This window comes from Pezoporus occidentalis, unplaced genomic scaffold (genome assembly GCF_034315485.1).
Source record: "Pezoporus occidentalis ecotype Australia unplaced genomic scaffold, CSIRO_AGI_Poc_V1 ctg258, whole genome shotgun sequence".
In the NCBI taxonomy this organism is placed as follows: Eukaryota; Metazoa; Chordata; class Aves; order Psittaciformes; family Psittacidae; genus Pezoporus; species Pezoporus occidentalis.
Window position 1 is genome coordinate 628,296 of NW_026914480.1, and position 13,649 is coordinate 641,944.

A 13,649-nucleotide genomic window follows, 5' to 3' on the forward strand; every position below is an offset into this window, starting at 1 on the left:
CCTACACCTGGGTCGGAGCAATCCCAGGCACAGCTACAGGTTGGGCAGAGAAGAGATTCAGAGCAGCCCAAGGAGAAGGACTTGGGGGTGTTGGTTGATGAGAAAATGAACATAATCTGGCTGCAGTGTGTGCTTGCAGCCCAGAAACCCCACCATGTGCTGGGCTGCATCAAAAGGAGCATGACCAGCAGGTCAAAGAAAGTGATCCTGCTCCTCTACTCTGGTGAGACCCCACTTGGAGCATTGTGTGCAGTTCTGGTGTCCTCAACATAAAAAGGACACGGAACTGTTGGAACAAGTCCAGAGGAGGCCACGAGGATGATCGGGGACTGGAGCACCTCCTGTATGAAGACAGGCTGAGAAAGCTGGGGCTGTTCAGCCTGGAGAAGAGAAGGCTGCGTGGAGACCTCAGAGCAGCCTTCCAGTATCTGAAGAGGGGCTACAAAGATACTGGAGAGGGAGTCTTCATCAGGGACTGTAGGACAAGGGGGAATGGGTTCAAACAGAAACAGGGGAAGTTTAGACTGGGTATAAGGAAGTTCTTTACTGTGAAGGTGGTGAGGCACTAGAACAGGTTGCCCAAGGAACTGGTAAATGCTCCATCCCTGGTGGTGTTAAAGGCGGGGTTGGACAGAGCCTTGGGCTATATGGTCTAGTGGAAGGTGTCCCAGCCCATGGCAGGGGTTCAATCTGGATGATCTTAAGGTCCTTTCCAACCTAAACCATTCTCTAATTCAAAAAAAACAGAAGCCACAAAAGGCACTGAAATTGACAGCGCTCTTGGCCAGCCAATGCAATTATGAATGGGAGTTGACGTTCTCACTCCCTTAGCCAAACTTCCACTTTACCAGTAATCTTTTATCCACATATCAAATTTTTGCTTATATTTGTGCTCTTTAAGAAACTTCGGATCCTAAGCAAAATTTTTAAATTCATAAGAAGGGGCAAATAAAGTCGCAAAGTTTTAATTACAGTCTTTAACTTTTGTTAATATTGACTTTGTTCCCTCATTGTGAGTGTCCTCAAAATGAACACAGTGAAAGTAGATCACAGACAATTGTGCCATTTTCCTTCAACCCGCTCCATACCCAGACATAAACAGACTGGACTTGCATGAAAGAGCTATTCACACCAGGACAGCACAATCATCCTCAATTCTTCATGAAAACAAAGCCATTAAACAGAACAGATTTGTTAAACAGAAACTACAGACATGACACTTGAACTGGTAATTTAAAATAAATGTTTGCACACAGCACCACAGACTGATGACAGAAAGTGACTGGGAAAGGTTATAGAGTTTATTGATGCCCCAGGGTCCAGTCCAAAACAATGATGAAAATTCATCTGTGGTTTTGTCAGCCACTCCCAGGCTTGAAGGTCTGCACTAAAGACACTGCTGCATGAGGCCCCAGAAAGATGCTCAACCACAAGATGTACTGAAGGATAAATAAACCTGGCTTGCTTATAGAAAGCAGACAGAATTTCTCAAAACCTGATGACCTCCAAAGCTGCTCCAAACAAAACCTTTATAATACATTCTGATTAACACCCCAAATCACTGACATCTTGCTAAGCTGCCTGCTAAGTTGTCCTGGGGTCTGGATCTGCTTCCAGGGAAATATTTTTTCAGGCCTAAAGTTGAATGCATGAGCTCAGGCTCACAGCAGGCAAAGTAATGTACCTGCAACTTGAAAATAAACCATGTACCATACATCTTTCAGGATATTATATTCCTCAATACATGCATTGTTTTAAACTGGCTACTCAAAAAATACATCTTCTTGCAAGTTGAGGGTCTTCAGACATCTCAGTTTCAGTTAGAGACAGAAAGAATCCCCAAGCTTTATAATGCTAATTTATCTATTAATGTATTAATAAAAAGGAAAGAAAAATACCTATAGATAAAACTTGGATAGTTGTTTATATCAATTAATGAGTTATAGTATCAATTGCAGCAAATATAGGAAAAAGTTTAACTACATACACCAGCAGCTCCACAGTCACTATTTAGTGATAAGAACTGAAGAATTACTACTCTAAAAGCCTGGATTAACATAGTAGGAGAGTTTATTATAATCTATAAAACACCTTTTGATAAAAAAAGCTACAAAAATGAAAAAGCTATTCAATACCTGATAACATGTAATTAGGTTGGTCAAGGGGTTTGTAACTCACAGGGCAGGGGCCAGGGGAGACCAGAATTCTAGCTATTTCAGTTTTTATACCAATACCTTGATTATATTTCTTTAGGTTTGTTTGACTTTTCCCCTAAAGACTTTATACAGGAGCAACAATGGTTTTCCTAAATTTCGAAGGAAAGTTACCCTACTTCCATTTTTTTCCACCCCAACTCCCTCTATTTTACTATTTTATTTAAAACCATCTCAGTTTTCAATTTCTTTACTACAAAGCCACTTGTAAACAAAGAAACAATCACACACCAGAAACACAGATCTAGAACCTGGGAAATCTGGAGCCAAAAGCCTTGCTAAGTAGCACGCTGCAAACAAAGTAGACGGACAAATCCTGTTCTTCAAAGCCTATTACATTGTTTTAATTAAACTTAACAGTTTTATTAATGAAAGACACCTTAAAAAATAAAGCATGCTCATACATCACATCTGTTTCACAACTGCATCAAGCATTCTCTTCTGCATATAGAAAAAAATATTGTTTCCTACCTTAAGGCAAAAAAAGACACTGTTTTCTAAAACTAGCTGATTGAGCCTACCAACACCACAATTAACTGCAGACAAGCCTATCTAAAACACCTCCACTACAAGAAACATGGAAAGGTTTGGGTTGGAAGGGACGTCAAAGCTCACCCAGTTCCAATCCCTGCCACAGGCAGGGACCCCTTCCACTAGAGCAGCTTGCTCCAAGCCCCTGTGTCCAACCTGGCCTTGAACACTGCCAGGGATGGGGCAGCCACAGCTTCTCTGGGCACCCTGTGCCAGCGCCTCAGCACCCTCACAGGGAAGAGCTTCTGCCTAAGAGCTCATCTCAGTCTCCCCTCAGGCAGGTTAAAGCCATTCCCCTTGGCCTGTCCCTACAGGCCCTTGTCCAAAGCCTCTCCCCAGCATTCCAGCATAAGCAGCTCCGGTCCAGCCCACTAACCAGCCTTGTTCAAGGATACCATATTAGGTCTTTATGCAGTAAGCGAGTGCATTAAACTCTGCAATTCCATTTAACTCTCCAATTCCCATTAAAGACAAAAATATGTGCAATTCTATCTCTACGCTTAGTGACCAGTATCCTTAATGGGTTAGCCACAAATGCATATGGTAAAGAACCAGATGTATGCGGTCTGTATTTCAACTTTACCATAACAAAGGCTCAAGGGAAATAGCTGTACAAAAGAAAAGCTCAATTTACCTATGAATTTCCATATTTCACAGAAACACTTTTATTATTAAATATGAAGAGAACACCAATTTTAAATTTAATTCCTTTTCAAAATAACTACATTTTAAAAATTGCTCTCAATTACATCTATTTACCCAAGAAAAATGTGCAAATAACAGAGCAGAACTGCACAGTGTGGTACTTCCAGAAAATGCCCATATATACAAATGATGAAGGGTTCTGTGAAACCAAACCAAATTCCAGTGTTATCAGAAGCAATCAACCATAACAATTTATACTTGCGCTTACCCACTCAAAAGAATGAATAATGGAAAGACACTGACAAAAATAACACTGTTCCTAGGCTGAAATCTTTCAGATTAAGTATTTTCTTCAAAACATGGATAAAAGATTTGAGTCACACTTTCACACTGTGCATTCATCAATTTCTAAGTCTCAAGACCTGGGCACATGCTAGATTTCAAACATCATCTGAAGCTGCAATACAGACAAGCCATCAGGCATTGCACCAGCTCTCCTATCCAAGAAGCTTTCAGCAGCTACTGGAATTTTTGACCAGCATGGTACCTCATAAAGAAAAGAAATTAAGAGGGGTTTAATAGCCATACTGCCAGGAAATGTTGCAGACAGAGGAAGAGAGTCAATCACTTCCTGGATGGAAAACCAGGGCTGTACTAATGCTGCACAAAGCCGGACAAAGCTCAGAACACTGGGACAATATACATACTCCCGTTACTGATTTATTACATTATTTTGCTACTGGTTCTTGGCTCTTTTCAAACTCCGTATAGTTCAGCATAACTCTGTGCAATCTGAAGATTTTTGCCACCTATTTTACTAGTTCTGAAACCATTTGACAGCCTTTCCTACAAAAAAGAAATTTTTAGAAACTTTATTATCACTGTGTCTCTGCAGGTAATCCCAACAACTCTGTGGTTTTAAGCAGCAGCCACTGAACACTGAGAAAATTCTTCCTAAAACTCATTTCCACCCCTTTCCCTGCCTCCCCAGGAAAGTAAGATTTAACATCTCCAATCCTAAATAACACTTTACTCTCTTATGACCGAATCTGACAGAAAGAAAGTGTTGGAGAGACACTAAACACCTATTAAAGTCTGTGGCCAGGCTAAGGACAAGCCCGCAGCAGCTATCTTCAGCAGTCACGGATGCTACTATCATGGGAATAGCACGGAAGATTTCAAAACCTCATAGCAGAAAGCATCATGGACCACATAGGAAACACAAGGCTTGCGCAGTCTAAAGGCAGAGGATATAGGACAAAAAACCTATACAAAACTGTACTTGTTTAGTTCTGCTTTTCCTGCGATGATTTATTGAGATTCAACAGCTACATGTTACTCCATATTCTTTACGGCCTATTGCTGTTTCCCCCAAACCAGTTTAATTCTCACAGATTTGGAATTACTTTCTTTCAAAAGAAGTTCTCCTGTTAGTTTTTGCTGTAAAGTTCTTACTTGCAGCATACTTGGAGATCCAGAAGTTAACCTATTGTTCTCCTGTATCTCAACCATTCATACAAATCATTAATTACACAGTTCTACATAACCTGTACTTTCTTCCTTATCTCCACTGCAATTAGCTAGTATATAATGAAGTACTGCAACAGCAGATCAGGGTAAACAACATGAACAGAAGAACTGAGAACAATTCAGCCTTCATGAAGATGTACTTATGCAAAATATCAAAAGCAGTAGACAGAACTAATTTCTGAATTCAGCATTTTGTAGTTTTCAGAAACATCAGCGAGCCTTCAAAAAATCACATATCCAGAAAAGGATGTTGGAAAATTTCCACACATATCACTTCTCATGTATTTAATAAGGAGACAGAAAGCAGAACAAGACGCTAACAAGCATTACATTTCTGTCCTGGGAGCTAGTAACATGGAGTGGTTCCTGACTTACTGCAAATCTTCTTAAAACCTTCTATTTCATATCCCTAATAAGAATTCTCAAATGCTGGAAACGACAGTTTGGCAGAAAGCAGGTAGGAGTTATCCCGATAGATCAATGTGTTAGGTTTACTGAAGAGACAACTTATCATTCAATGTAAGCCCGATAACCGCTGCAAAATGAGACTCCTACCTCCATAGAGCAGCTATATGTACAGATTAACGCTCCATCTTGTGAGAAGCCAGTGCACAGTGCTGCAAACAGCATGAAATCCCAGATCAAGCCAAGGCAGGCCATAGTACGTAGCTGTGAATTCACACGGTATGCTGTAACTACACAATCCCACCACAAGATGACGCAGGGGAAAGCGTCTCTGTCCAAGCTGTCAGTTTGAAATATGCTTAGCTCACCATGAGATGAAAACAAAGACAAGTCTTAGGAAAAGCAATTTGATTTTAAAAAGCACAAATAGCACAAAGCAATCAAACTGTGTGAATTTAAAATGCACAGTTCATACACTTCAGTGTGTGCACTACCGTAAAACAAATTTTGATTGTGTTAAAGCTGCACTAAATAAACGCAAATAATTACCAAGAGTATTACAACCAAAATTCACTACAGAGTGGAAAAGATAACAAACCCTAAGGTATTTACTGAAGAAGAGAATGAGTTTGCTTCACTGGCAGTTTAGCACCACCTGGTTGAACGTTTTTGCTGGAGCACCAAACCCAGTATTACTGTAGCGGCAGAATGAGAAAAATAAGATTGAAGAATCTCATTCAGATGCAGCATCTGCAAATCAGTATCCAAAATACTGACTCTTGTTGGCAGCTCTCCACTGCCATCTGCGATGTAAGGGGAAGAGGGAACTACACAGACAGTTGATACAACAGAACAGACCATGCAGGCATTAATTGGAAATAATCAACAAGTGATAAAGGTTTTCATGAATGAGAGACAGGGAAATCAGTGAAACACCATCACTGTGAAACTGAAGGGCTACTAATGCCAAGTTAAACACATACGCCCCTAGCTATTTTCTTTTGAGTCATATAGGCCACAGACTGCTAAAAGAACAAAAAAGCCCTCAGTGCTTTGTTGGCAAGATGTATTTGATAATGTGCAGCTTCATACCAACACTAACAAATATTTGGGGCAGAGAATCTTACAGTCTTCAATACTTCTATCTAAATCATGTTCAGACTGTCTGAGAAGCCATCGTCATAAATCTGTACACCCAACACAACAGATTAAACACCAAGCTCACCATTAACACACAGGACACACTTCTGATGGTTACAGAGATTAAAAACAAACCACCTCGGGTCTGGCAAATCCCATGAGAAACACAAAACAGTACAATTTACAGAGGAAAGCATTCACTGAACATGAATTAACAGACTCCCAAAGGGACCATGCATTTCTGAAAGTGTTTTGAAGTCTTCTGCGCACAAACCACAGTTAAATTCAGCTTCTGCACAAGAACTCGAAGATCTCTAACATAAAGACAAATAAAAATTTAGCAACAAATCTAAGGAACGCTGCTTGAGAAATAATTATTGATAAAGACTATTAGGAAAAAGTTGTGTTTACTCTAGTTACTTGAACTATGATCCAAACAGTTACTACACATACCTTATCTCTTTTGATACACAACTTAACCAGAATTAACCTTTTCAACACGTAACTGGGCAGCCTTCAAAAGCATAGGTAGATGTAGACGCAGCACCTACTTTAAAGAAAAATTAAATGGAAAAAGGGAAAAGGAAGACGTCCCATGGTCAGAGTGTTCACCACCAGCACAAGAACAAAGACAAGTGAAGAAATTCTGAACTGGGGCCCAAACACTGCATTTCAACATCTGAAAAGGAAAGTTGTTTTGGAAAAGACTGAGGATATCAGCTGTTCCTGACTGGAAAGGTGACTGCTTCAGCAGGAGGAGCAGAGATTACTCCAATTTACACTGAAAATAAAAAGGATATATGAACTTTTAATACAGACATCAAGAAACACATTGGTTGTGTATTATTTTAGATTTTTAAATACAAATAAGGTATTTTTTAAAGAGATTAGACTCCATTCATCAGTAATCACACTTAGTTAGCAACCATGAAGTAACAGTCGGCATTATGCAGCAGGTACGGGTACCTGAGCAGAATGTATCTCTCTCAGGTAAAAACCTCCAACTCTGAACCCTTACAGTAGCACAGTTACACTTCACCCTGCTTCATAAATGCTTGAACTGAAAGATATAATAATAAAATGCAATTACAACCTTGAGATAAATTTTTTAACTTAATATACCAACTATAAAAATAGCAATACTGAAAGAAAAAATAATAAGACAGTAAGGAACCTAGGAGGAAATGGGTCCAAAAAAGGGTCATGTTTGTGGTGGTCTGGGTTTTTTCCCCTTACATCACATGGGTGAGCCCCACAACATAAAGCAAGGAACTGAATTTTCTATAGAGCTCTAGAGTAGTGCACTAAAACACTGTGCCAAGTATAACATACCAAAAATACATACAAAATAATCTTCAGACACTGAAACAGCTCAAAGACAGCGATAAAGATCAGAAGATGAAAAAGCAGACTGACAAAAGATGAATTTAGCATATCTTGACTAGAATGCTATGACATATGCAAGTTGCCTATACACCTTTGTAATGGAGAATAAAAAGTAATTATTTAGAGAAGTATTGAGGTTTTTCTAACTATAAAAGTATGAATGAGGAGGAAAAAGTTGTTAGACAAAAGAGACTTTTGATAAGCATATTTCTCTTGCTGGAGTCATCTCCACAGTAAAATGACAGGCACATTTAGATTCAGATATTTAAAACCATATTAAGCACATCATACATAAAGGTACTGCAGGTCAAACCCGCTCTTTCATCAAAGTGGATTAGATTATTTAACAGATTTTCCACTTCCAACTTCTAACCCTCCCAAAAGCAGATATTATTCTAGAAAGAGTCTTTAGAAAATAAGCACATAAAACAAACTCTGTTGTCTTTCTGGTGAAATAAAGGAAAATGAAAAGTAATTAGAATGATGAACTCATTAACTCAAAACAGCCACATAAATAAAAGTAAAGCAAGTCAAAAAAACCTGTCTAAAATAGCTGATGAGACTTTTCCAGAGGATGGATGAACCAGTCTTCAGTCAAAATGAAATGTGAAATGTGGAAATAGTTGCAAACTGTCCATGGACCATAAGTACGTTCTAAGTAACATCATGAAACTGGTACAAAAATTACCTTCAAGATAAATTAACTCTACACTCATAAACAGCACTCCAAGCTCTTGACAGTTATACAGAAAGCTGCAGAGTTTGATGCCAAAGAAATGGATTTACGTTATTTTAAAAAGCATGTTGATGAGTAATCTGTTCTTTTCTTACCATCGTACTTTATTGCATGTCTGTGTAGCGCCAAGAGGAGAACCTGCCACCATGGGGACTTGGATGGGGCTGTGCTGTTTGTTCATGACAAGATCCAGCTTCTCTTCCAATGATTTACAGGTAGCCTCTAGTGCCAGCAACTTTGCCTCAATGCTATCCAACCGCAGGCATATTGTCTGATTAATGGAATACAGGAAGGACTAGAAAGCGAGAATGAAAAAGAAACTGATTTTAAAGACTTACGCATTTATCTCCAGCAACATACACATAAGGAAGCTACAGACAAATGTGACTGGAAAACAATCCTAAAGGAACTAGGAACGTGCCTAGTGACAACATTCATCCACATACAAAACTGATGACATCCAGGAGCATTTAAGCATTCTCAAGTTCTTCCAGATCTTTACTTATAAGCCAAAAGCATCCAAGCCAAACATATTTTCACCTAAGTACTTTGTTGGTATGATTTCATACACATGTCAAAGCCTTTCCATGCAAGTAAAAACAAAAGGATTGTAAATCTATGAATGCATCCTCCTGGATAAAGTTAAGTAAGATCTTTTCTCCTGGCCAAGCACATAAATTCAAATCATTACAGTGGAAATTATATCAACACGAATAACCTCAGAGACAATTAATGCCACTCATTTAAGTTCTCTCCTGAACAGCAAACCAAGAAAAGCAAATAAATAAAACCTGTTTTCCTAAGCAATTTTATTGAAAAGAAAGCCTATTCCACTTGGTTCATCTTGGAAAAAATAGGCCATTAAAGGGTAACATTACCCGCATTCGCCTTCCCAAACAGCAACTATGCCATCTCGTGGCCCACTGTTACAACTTGCACAGCTCATCATGCCGGTTTACAGTGCTGCTCCCTGGTTCTCTTTCAATACAGAGCTTCAGTTTCTACGACCATTTCAGAACTACATACCGTTTAACGTGTGTGGCAGTAAAATACTACTCATATGCTCCAAGGAACAACAAAAACCCCACAAAACGAAAACACACTAGAGAGAAAAGCAGGGGAAGTTCTGCAAGCACAGAAAAGCCTGAGCTACTGAGCCTGAACCAAATCTGGTTTAGCTATTAGGAGAATGTTGTTAGCTTAAAATAATGATTTTAAACATACTCAAAGTATCTGCAAACTGCAATAAAAATAATTCTCAAGTTGATCTTTTAGGTCAACTTTATTCACTTTATCAAAACATGTACCAATAGTGACATTTGAGTCACTGGAATTAATTCTGATGACATTTTATACTGCATGTAAAATTCTTGCTACAGATTTTACACTGGAGAACTAGGCAATCATCCAGATTTTTAAATTTATGTACAAAAATGAACAAACATATACAAGAAGGCTATAATTCCAGTACTATGCAATAACATAATAAACAAATAGTTAATTTCACATTCATTTCTCTTAATGTATTCCCCTAAGTAAGCTAACTCAATTCTATTACAAATAAAAACAGGAAAAGGCATTATTATAACCTTAATAGAAGGATCCTGGCAGTTAATTTCTATACGCTGGCGTTTCAGAGCAGGTTCTACATCATCATCTGTCACTTCATGATTCTCCAGCACAACTGCAAAGAAAAATAAGCACTGCCATAGCTTATAATACAAGAGGACAATTTAAAAATACATTAAATGAATAAAAAAATAAAAGGTTTTTAATTAACATAAAAGGTGTTTAACATATTGTATGTATTCTTTTACACTTACTTGGGTTCTTTCTTAAATATATAATGTTTTACCATTTCTCAAAAAACATTTCTCTAAATCCAATACTTTATTTCAAGCACACTGAGGTTGTAACACTTAAGCATTACCTTGGATTTTTTTATTAGGAACTGACCAGAAAGTAGCAGAATTGCCACATTTTCTGTTCTGCTTTGACAGATTCTACAAGCTTCTGACCCCCATGTTAATAAAAAAACATAAGTACTAATGAAGTTCTGTACAAAGAAAGAATTATATCCGCTACTCAGCATAGTAGTGGGTTATTTATCCCCAGTGTAGATGAAGAAAATCCTGCCAGCTTTCCAAAATAGCCACTTGCACGTGCAGACCCATAGGTTCTAACAGCCTTTCATCTAAAGACAAGCATTTTGAAGAAAAAAGTAATAAAGGAAAACTGACTTTAGAACCTGAAGGCCTGGCTGGCAAAATCAAGGGGTAAAGCCCTGGAAAAGCCTCACAGTCAGAGAGAGCATCACTCAAGACAAGACCAGACCAGGTTTGAGCTTCTTTACCAAACGAAGCATTGTTTAAGGTTGACCATACCGCAGCAGACACTCCTTAACACCAAATTACCTGGTAGACTACAAAAGGCAGGTCCCAGCTTCTCCTCCAACACTTTGGGAACATTTTTGATTCACATCAGAAGTTTTTTTACATGTTTCTGTTTTCTGTAACTGTAGTTACTATTCTTTCAGTCACCTCCTCACATGTAATGGCACATGGGATCAGTTGTCTGTGGCTGATCTCAGTATTTTGGCTTAGTAGGTCAAGTTCTAAGCAAGGACTATAACAGTATTTGCTTCCAGGAGTATTTTTCAATTTGAATAATGTATGAGAGAAACTATTTTACAATAAAACAAATCATAATAGATGGGTGACAGTTCTCATTTGAGGGAAAGCCTAAAACGTGTATTTGGTTTGGAGAAAAACAAAGATTGCAGGAGGCCATATTTCAGTCAAAGTTTTCAGCACTAGTCTACCCCTGCACAAAAAAAGCCCCAGGAAATAAACCTTGTAAAAGAAAAGTAAAATAATTTTTTAAAAAATCTGATTAAAGGGCACTGAAGATATACCAGCTAAACCTGCTGTGTAGCCTTAAGAATCATCTCTCAAAAAATACCTGCAGCACTGCTTTATATTATTAAGCTCAACAGCAATTTCCACCTTGTCAATGGGCAATACTGTAAATATCTTTATGCCATCACTAGCACCTGTACTGTACCTGGGTTATCGGGAGTGAGGTCTTCAACAGCAATCTGAACAACATCTGCCAAATCCTGTTCTGACATCATTCAGAACCAGGCAGCAATATCCAGTCAAACACCACTGCAGGTCCACACACAGGTAATTTTGCAAGTCATGCAATCCTGAAAAACAGTGGCAAGTGTGTGTTAATACAGATTACCTTATATATTAATATTCCTTTTATTTTTTTCATTCTTGCTCTATGTAAGGAGATGCAATCCCCAGCACAAGTTACCAGCCTGCAAGCAAACATCCAGTGGTATCAACTTCTACTTTTCTACTCGCTATCCGCATCAAAGAGCAAAGGACTGAACTATGTGCATCATCCCCAACTCAACCTTTCTATACTGGGTCCAAGACAAGAGCTCAAGCTTTCCTTGCTGGTCCACCTTTCCACATTTTCCCAACAGATAAAGTGAACATTTACTTCAGAGATTTGGCAGCTCATCAGGATAAAATAAAACATTCTGTTTTGTAGATTTATTTTTGCTTTAGATGTTTCAAGAGCATACAAGACCATTTCTAAACAGCAGGGGTTTAATTTACAAATTATTGCTTAGCTCTTGGAAGTGATCAGACTTTAGTATTGAGTCTTATGAAGCACATGAAGTTCCCAAGCCAGACTAAATTTGCAATGAATGCATTTTGTGCAGACCTGTATGTACACAAGATCCTTACATGTACGAGTCTTAAAAGGCCTCCCAAATCTTCAGAAACAGTCACTGAGAACAAGGAGCCTCCCCGTAGCTAATTACAACTAGACTTGAAGCAAAACTTGACTTTTCTACTCGAGTTATTGAACTTGCCAGGGTTTTCTATAGCTCAATGCTGACAAAGCCACTTTCAGAATATGGTCCTGATTTTAAAGCCAAGATATTTCTCAGCCCTGCCTCCCTTGGAATTCTCTGTCAAGGTTATTCATTAGTGTTTTAAGAGAAACCTTCAGTCTGTACAATTGAATTTGAAGCACTGGAACCATTCGTATCTGTGCATTCTCATAGTTTACAAAAGTATAGACAATGAATACCAAGAAGAGATCAGCCAATTTTTTTCCTTTTTAACCTGAAGCAAAAAACACTAGAGGGATAATTTGAGATCTACCAGTGGAAATGGTAATTCATCCCTCAACACCAACACTGAATCAAATCCAACTATGCATAAAGATTTTCCTCTTTCCCTATTCCACTTGAGCACAAGAAAGCCACTAAGCCAGGCAAGTGGAATACTAATTTTTGAAGAGAGCAACACAACCTGCAGGAGAACTTTGAGCAACCACTGCACGCTGCGAAAGCCCATCTCAAAAGGGGGTCTCTCCATGCATCCCAATTGTTTACTCAGAATACCAGTGCTGCCAATAGAGAGTCATTTGGAATTCTGATCGTGGTGAAAAACTGTTGAGACAGCACAGCCTGTGGCTTCACGCCCAAAAAACCTGGCAACACATTAGTGCATATGGATGCCATTTTGGTAAATTGTATTTGCCATTTCTGAGAAATCCTGGTAACCAGCCAGGCTTAACAGAATAAAACAGCTGTGCTGCAGTTATTGTTTCATAATGTCACATACTGCTAGTAATATTAAGAACCCTGCCCTCAACTTGAAGGAAGACAGCCGCAACCCCAAACGCTAAAAAGGTACAAACTAGAACAAAGCTCGACTTTGAAAACTTGGTCTGTTTACACAATTCCAGATTTCACTCCTCGTTCACGTGTTGTGTTGAAACCAGTTATAGCTACAAATATATCAGTATTTTATAAAGCATTACACAGGATTTGCAATGCTTTTGTTTAAACACAGTGTAATATTTCACGTGATGCACGTATTCTGCCTTTCAAAATTCCTTAATTAAATAAAATAATTAAAAAAAAAATCACTGAAATTGATTTAACCTTTCTTCAACACAAACAATTTCACACTTCTGACAGAAGTTCCCCACTTCTCATGGGTCATATCCTGAAAATAGTCAGCCTCATGTCA

At 38.5% G+C, this 13,649-nt stretch overlaps 1 protein-coding gene across 8 annotated transcripts in view; it reads right to left on the bottom strand.

The window, feature by feature from the left end:
• The window catches only part of BANP (BTG3 associated nuclear protein), a 138,722-nt gene extending 126,439 nt beyond the window's left edge, over nucleotides 1–12,283 (bottom strand). For 2 of the 8 annotated variants that reach the window (XM_062623711.1, XM_062623708.1), the window contains exons 1-3: nucleotides 11,650–11,832; nucleotides 10,176–10,270; nucleotides 8,682–8,881 (exon numbers count right to left, since the gene is read on the bottom strand). In XM_062623711.1, coding sequence (XP_062479695.1) covers nucleotides 8,682–8,881; nucleotides 10,176–10,270; nucleotides 11,650–11,719 — 365 coding nt within the window. In that variant the 5' untranslated portion in view covers nucleotides 11,720–11,832. Of the gene's footprint in view, nucleotides 1–8,681; nucleotides 8,882–10,175; nucleotides 10,271–11,649 lie in introns of all 8 variants that reach the window. The other 6 variants (XM_062623709.1, XM_062623712.1, XM_062623710.1 and 3 more) reach the window with 5 other exon arrangements.
• Nucleotides 12,284–13,649: the final 1,366 nt, after the last annotated feature.